General features: G+C 35.7%; 1 protein-coding gene and 1 pseudogene across 1 annotated transcript; both read left to right on the forward strand.

Moving 5' to 3' along the window:
- Positions 1-3,218: 3,218 nt before the first annotated feature.
- Positions 3,219-3,728, forward strand: LOC147391099 (secreted RxLR effector protein 161-like). The gene is made up of 2 exons (XM_086458996.1): positions 3,219-3,427; positions 3,515-3,728. Exons 1-2 carry the CDS (start codon positions 3,219-3,221, stop codon positions 3,726-3,728), a joined length of 423 nt encoding a protein of 140 aa, XP_086315122.1.
- Positions 3,729-4,519: 791 nt separating this feature from the next.
- Positions 4,520-5,445, forward strand: LOC147391100 (3-ketoacyl-CoA synthase 12 pseudogene; annotated as a pseudogene).
- Positions 5,446-8,054: the final 2,609 nt, after the last annotated feature.

An 8,054-nucleotide genomic window follows, 5' to 3' on the forward strand; every position in this document is an offset into this window, starting at 1 on the left:
CTTTATGAAAAATTGGAGCGATCTAATTACCTCAACGTAATGTTTATTAAGACAAAAATCTCTGTTGGTATTCGTGGTTCTATAGATCAGCATGATAATGTCTGGGATTTACTAAAGGCTATTGATGATCAATTCATTACTTCAAAGAAGGCATTCGCAAGTACCATAATCATGAAGTTCTCATCCCTAAGGCTTACCAATGTCAAAGGTGTGCATGAGCACATCATGCATATGAGGGATATTGCGGCTCAATTAAAGAATTTCGAGGTTGAAATGTCGGAGTCCTTTCTAGTGCACTACATTCTGAATACCCTTCCGTATCAATATGGACCCTTCAAAATCTTTTACAACACACATAAAGGCAAATGGTCAATTAATGAACTCATAACCATGTGTGTTCAAGAGGAAGGAGGGTTAATGATGGAACTGGGTGAGAGTGCAATACTGGTTACCCGAGAAAAGGGCAAATTTTAGGCTAATCAGAAAGGAAAAGGTAAAATACCTCCCCAAGTTGATATCAAGAAAAATTTCAAGTGTTTCTTCTATAAAAAGAAGGGACACGTGAAGAAGGAACGCGTTAAATTTAAGAAATGACTTGAGGACAAAGATAATTCAATCTCATTTATATTTTATGAATCTAATATGGTTAATGTAAATATTAACACATGGTGAATTGATTCTGGTTCAACAATCCACATTTCAAATTCCTTGTAGAGTTTGCAAAACCTAAGGAAGTCAGTGAGAAGTGAGCAAAGCATCTTATCCGAAAACAAGATGGACTCACATGTGGAGGCTGTAGGGACATGCTATTTAACTTTAAGTAGTGGTTTTATTTTATAGTTAGAAAAGACCTTTTATGTTCCAAGTTTTTCTAGAAACTTGATTTCAATTTCAAGACTTGTACCTTTTGGATATTCCTTTCACTTTTTAGAAACATCTTTTAGTTTATTTTACAAATCTGATTGTGTTGGGAATGATATTTTATCTAATGGTCTTTGCTGCATTAATTTACAAAATAATGCCACCCACAATGCTATGCATGTTAAAACTGATACTAAAAGATGTGTTATTAATGAGGATTCCTCTACATTATGGCACCGGAGATTAGGTCATATCTCCATAGAAAGAATTAAAAGATTAGAAATCATACACACTGATATATGTAGTCCAGACTTGGACTCACATAGTCAGAAATACTTTATCTTCTTCATAGATGATTATTCATGATATATGTATTTCTACATGTTTCATAATAAGAATGAAGCATTAGATGTCTTTAAAATTTTTAAGGCTGAAGTAGAGAAACAATGAGACAAGAAAATTAAGATCATGAGATCAGATAGAGGTAGAGAATATTATGGCAGATACACAAAGGATGGACAAGCACTTGAGCCATTCGCAAAGTTTCTTCAAGAGCATGAGATAATTGCCTAATACACCATGCCCGGTTCACCGGATCAGAATGGTGTGGCAGAAAGAAGAAATCGAACATTATTGGACATGGTGCGGAGTATGCTAAGCAACTCCAATCTTTCTAATTCCTTGTGGGCTGAAACACTTAAGACGGTAGTGTATATATTAAACCGAGTTCCAACCAAGACAGTTCCTAAAATGCCATTTGAATTATGGAAGGGTTGGAAATCGATTTTGCGACATATGCGTGTTTGAGGATATCTGTCTGAAGTAAGAATTTATAATCCACAAGAAAAAAAGTTGGACCCAAGGACCATTAGTAGGTATTTCATTGGATATGCTGAAAGGTCTAAATGTTACATATTTTTTTGTCCATCTTACAATACTGGGATTGTGGAATCAAGAAATGCAAAGTTTTTTGAAAATGACTTGATCAGTGGGAGCGATCAAATCAGGACTACAGGTTCTGAGAAGGATCATCCAGAATCTCAACCTTCCACTTCAGGTGATAGATTGGTTATTGTTCACAGCGCCCCTTAAGTACAAACTGGTATAGAACAACCAATCATTGAAGTTCAACAAGCTGTTGACAACATTCCGGCAGATCAGATTGTTCAAGAGTTGCCCGACACTTCTGAACAACGAGTTGAACCTCATACTTATGAGGAAGATAATGATGCGACATTAAGAAGATCTGCTAGAACTAAGAGGTTAGCAATTTCTGATGATTATGTTGTGTATCTGCAAAAATCTGACTACAACATTGGAGCTGAAAATGATCCCGAGTCCTTTTTGCAAGCCATGAGTTGCAAAGAATCAGAATTATGGTACAGTGCCATGGAAGAAGAGATGAATTCTATGAAGAGTAACGGAGTCTGGAACCTTGTTGAGTTACCTAATAGTGCAAAAGCCATTGGTTGTAAATGGGTCTTTAAAACAAAAAAAGACTCATTAGATAATATTGAGAGATACAAGGCAAGACTCGTTGCTAAAGGATTAACTCAAAAAGAAGGAATCGATTACACGGAGACCTTTTCTCCTATATCTAAGAAAGATTTCTTGCATGTATTTTGGCATTAGTAGCCCATTTTGACTTGGAGTTGCAACAAATGGATGTGAAAACAACATTTCTTAATGGAGATCAAGAGTAGGAGGTTTACATGAAACAACATGAAGATTCCCCTCTAGTGATGGTGAGCAATTGGTTTGCAAGCTCAAGAAATCCATATACGATTTAAAACAAGCATCCCGCCAATGGTATTTGAAATTCCATAATGTAATTTCTTCATTTGATTTTGTAGAAAATATTATGGATCAATGTATATAACAGAAGGTCAGTGGGAGTAAAATTTGTTTTCTTATTTTATATGTGGATGATATTTGCTAGCAACCAATGATAAGGGATTACTGCATGAGGTGAAACAATTTCTTTCTAAAAACTTTGATATGAAGGATATGGGTGAGGCGTCTTATGTCTTTGGCATTAAGATCCATAGAAACAGATTTCAAGGTATCTTGAGTCTATTGTAGGAAACCTATATCAATAAGGTTTTAGAGAGATTTCGGATGAAGAATTGTTCACCAAGTGTTGCTCCCATTGTGAAGGGTGATATGTTCAATTTGAACCAATGTCTGAAGAATGATCTTGAGAAGGAACAAATGAAAAACATTTCATATACTTTTGCTGTCAGAAGCCTAATGTATACTCAGGTTTGTATAAGACCTGACATTGCATTTGTTGTGGGAATGTTGGGAGGATATCAGAGTAATTCAGGTTCAAACCACTGGAGAGATGCAAAGAAATGATGAGGTACCTTCAAGGAACTAAGAATTACATGCTTATGGATAGACGGATGGAAAATCTGGAAGTAATTGGCTACTCAGATTCGAACTTTGCTGGTTGTGTTAATTTACGCAAATCAACATCAAGTTACATTTTTATGATGGTCGGTGGAGCTGTATCATGGAAAAGTGCCAAGCAGATCTTGATTGTCACTTCCACTATGAAAACCGAGTTTGTTTCTTATTTTGAGGCTACTTCGCATGGCGTATGACTTAAGAGTTTCATATCTGGGCTTAGAATTATGGATTCTATCTCCAGGCTATTGAGAATGTATTGCAACAATTCAGTTGTTGTTTTCATGGCTAAGAACAACAAAAGTGGAAGTCAAAGTAAACACATCGACATTAAGTATTTAGCCATAAGGGAACGTGTCAAAGAAAAGAAAGTGGTCATTAAGCACGTTAGCACTGAATTGATGATCGCTGATCTTTTGACTAAAGGCATGCCACCGTTGAAATCAAGGATCATGTAGTAAATATGGAATTTTGTTCCATTATGTAGTTTTTCATTGTATGTACAATGTTATTTAATGAAATTTTTCTAATTGTAATGTTTTCTCATATTTATGTGCACCTTAATTTATTTTGAGAAACTTTATTTTTGTAAGACCAGAATAAACGTAAGGTTTATTCATTAAGAAATGTTACCACATAAAGTATAATATTAAGAAATAAATACATTGTAATACATGGAAGGTAATACTCGTCATTAGAGGACTTATCGTCATGATTCGTGTATTTATTACTTAATACTGATTATCGATGGGTTTAAGATAAGACATTTGTACTGTGGACCAAGTGGGAGAATGTTAGCTTCCGATTCTTGCGGCAGATTTAACAAAACCACGAAACCCCTCTTTTTCGAAGTTATTTAGTAGCCCACAATGTCTTCAACCATCACATTTTTTGACGTTAAGAAACGTGACCCAAAATCTATCATGTTGTGGCAACCAACCGAGATGTAGACGAGTGCTTGATGGAAGCCTCGATCAAATCCGGTTATTTATGCTCCATTTGGTCCCCAAAATTCACTCAATCTCTCTTTCATTTTTACACCATCGATTAAAGAGTGAATCAGATTTTGGAAGTGCCAAATTGAGACCGAAAGATTCACAGCGCAAGAGTATGAAAATCAATGGCTGGAGGTATGTATTTTATATGAATTTTGGGCATTTTCAGATTATGATTCTCCATAAATTTTGGGCATTTTCAGATAATAATTCTCCTTAAGTTTTATTTCCGCATTTTTTTTTAGAATTAATTTATGATTCACATAATCAACCATTACAAGATGATAGAGGATATCAAGGCCTTCAATCTCTCCGGAATGGGGTGTAGTGCCTGTCTTATCTCTATGAATATAGTCCAAAACATATTTATATCCCATGAAAATGCATTCGCTATAATTGTCAGTTCAGAATCTATCAGCCCAAATTGGTATTCAGGGAACGATAAATCAATGATGCTCCCTAATTGTCTATTTCGATTGGGTGGTTGTTCTATTCTTTTAACGAACAACTCCAGTTTTAGACATCATCAGGCGATGTTCAAATTGAAGTGCCTAATTTGAACGCATTTGGGAGAAAATGATGAAGCCTACCAATATTGCATGCAGAAGGAAGATGACCTGGGAAACCTAGGGTTTCATTTGAGTAGGAGACTTCCAATGTCTGCTACTCCTTCGAGAATTGGTACCCAAGGTATTGCCCTTAAGCGAACTATTTCGTTATATAATAATATCAGCCTTTCGAATTAGTAGTGTAGCAACTACTCTTAACTTCAAGATTGGCATTAATCAAATTATGTCTCCATGCGGGTGGAAAAGCAGTTATCAATGGCGTTGGGAGGAGTTTGGATCTTAATGAGAATGATTTAGAGCCTGCAAGGATGACTCTTCATCGATTTGGTAACACATCTGCTAGTAGTATTTGGAATGTGTTAAGGTACATGGAGGCAAGAAAGAGGCTTAAGAAAGGTGATAGAATTCTTATGATCAACTTTGGAGGAGGCTTTAAGTGTAACAGTTGCTTATGGGAGGTAATTAGGGATTTAGATGGAGGAAGTTCTTGGAAGGACTGCATTATTGCTGATGGTTACCCTCCAAAAAACCTAATCAACCCTTTCAAGGAGAAATATGGATGGATCAATAAGGAGGACCCATCCCTATTCAAAGTTGATCAAGAAAAATAATATGATTTTAATTTTTAAAATAATAATATGTTTTTGTCTTGGTTTTTTTACTTCTCTACTTAATGAGACAAACTTAACTTACCTCCGTTGATTTGGAAAATTTAGTCAGCAAGACTTCCAATAAATCCGTTCATCTGTGGCAGTGGTAGAATTAGGCGGATTTGTGTCTACCTTCCAAGTAGATCGAAATTAAATGAAAAGCAGGTAAGGAAAGGTTATCAAACCTTTCTACTAAGTACACCTTTAAGTAAAAGTGTGATGCTAAAATGCACGTTATCTTTGGCCAACGCGCTGGATGCCTTTTTCTCTCTCTTGGCCATAGTGAAAAAAAGTAAATTTTCTGATTTGATAATCTTATAACATTTAAAAGCATGATCTGATGCAATGGAGTTGAAGAGGACAAAATTATATGAAATTTAAAAAATAATAATTTTTCACCGTTGAATTTTATTTTTAAATTTTGATGCACGGTGGTCGTCCATTTTCAACACTTGGATCAAGCTCAAAAAATTATATATATATATATATATATATATAATATATATATATATATATATATATATATATATTATATATATATATATATATATTAAATATAACTATTTTCATGAAATCTAAAAGGTTGTGTTCTTAAATTGTCAATGTGATAATCAATGTAGGCCCAATGACCATTTTTAAAATTTGAAATTAAAAAAAATAAATATGTGGGTAGCGGACAAGAGAGAGAAGCTCTCTCTATTATTGATGTCATTGCACCACATGTCAAACATTTGTTGGACTATGAGCCAACACCTCATAGGGCGTCTGGGGCATTGGCCAAAAACGACACCAATTTAGCATTTCTCTAAGTAAAATTTCTCAACTAATTTTTGGAAGAGTCCTGATAATCTAACTCTCTTTTTATGTACGCTCCCTCCATAAAAGCATACAAATTCATAAAGATCTATCCTTGTGTATCCCTAAGCAAAGGATTTACGATTCTATGAAGAGAACATATAAAGAGCATACAGAAAAGGGAGTTCGATTATCACAACTCTTTTGGGAAATCATTCGCCTTTACCATCATATGCAAACTAATGGATATTCACTCCCGTTGAATGTAAAATACAAAATCAAAGGAACTAATTTAAACCAAAATAATGCAAATAAATCACACGAGAACAACGAGATTTTTCTGTGGAAAAACTTCAATATGAAGGGAGAAGATCTTTCTAGAAAAATCTAGAGGACATGCATGAGAACAATGGGATTTTTACTTGGAAAACCCTCCATGATAAAAAGAGAAACCAACGGACGTAGCCCAATAAGTAAAGATAGGGAGACCCCAAAACAGTATTTCCTTGAGGACGAGGGCTTGTTATGATCCTTGGGCAAATTAGATTTGTCTAATGACATTTTTTTTGAGGCCTCAACAGCCCCAAGGGTTAAAATGAATTCCTCCTAATTGTTCAAGACTTCTCCTTTTCTAAGGGGGCAGATGAGATGAGAAAATGGGTTTTTTGATAGTTCGAAAATGACCATTATCTCCGATTGATTGTTGTTAGGGTTGGGCATAGTCCCCCCCCCCCCCAAAGCTTGGTAGGATGATGACTGATGCCCAGTCGATGCCAATAGGAAAGGGTGATTATTTTTCTTTATTCATTGTGATTTCTACTTTTGCAAGCTCTCGGGTTGTCTCTGATAGATTCTCATTAGAATCCCTATTGTATAGGACATCAATGCCTTCCATGAAAGAGAGTTGAGACTCAACAACTAAGTCTTCTTGAATGTGTTGGGACTTGAAACTTATAGTTCTCGGCTTACTAGCTGGCTATTGTTCTGATAAACTGTCAAGTTTGGCTTGAAAATTTGGAAAGCTAACGCTGCTGTGAGGAATCTTGCCCAGATTTCAAACGTTTGGTTCACGATTTTGCTTTCTTGCTAGTTGAAGTTCTCTTCTTTTGTCGTTCATATCAGATATGTCCCTATTTGTGGGTCTGAACCCCAAACCAAAATAAGGAGTGTGTTTTTTTACTTCAACTGGAGTGGCTTTCCCTTTTCCTTCTGGTCCTAACCCTTATCTAAGTCTATAACCAATTTTTTTCAAGACTCACTCGACCGTTAGATTTACTTTTGATAGTTATGTTTTTTACTTTCTCTTTCCCCTTCTCGACATGATTCACAGCAGCAAATTGATAGGAATGGTATAATACTTTGTCCTTGGTCATCTCTATATCAATAAACGACACGTCTGGAGCTCTCCCAGCTAGGATAAGATTTCTCACTAAGATCAATATCATCCTATGCCCTATGATAAACTTGACTCTTTGGTGCAAAGAAGAAGGTACTATCTCAGCAATGTGGATTCATGGCCTGTCCAGCAGCAAGTTGAATGTCATTGGTATTTCCATGACCTCGAACGTACAAGGTCCTATGGTGATTGGTAGATCTACCTCTCCCAAGGAGTCTCTTCTTGAACATCAAAATTTCAGACAACTTTATTGTTGGGTTTGACATGCGACCAGTCAGCATTGAGTTTTCGAAAGGTTTCGAGAGAACATATATTGAGAGTTGAGCCATTATCAATCAGTACTTTGGCTACCATCATGCCCTTGTACATGACCATGATA

The sequence above is a fragment of the Akebia trifoliata genome, chromosome 11 (assembly GCF_017979445.1).
Source record: "Akebia trifoliata isolate Shusen 1 chromosome 11, ASM1797944v1, whole genome shotgun sequence".
Lineage (NCBI taxonomy): Eukaryota > Viridiplantae > Streptophyta > Magnoliopsida > Ranunculales > Lardizabalaceae > Akebia > Akebia trifoliata.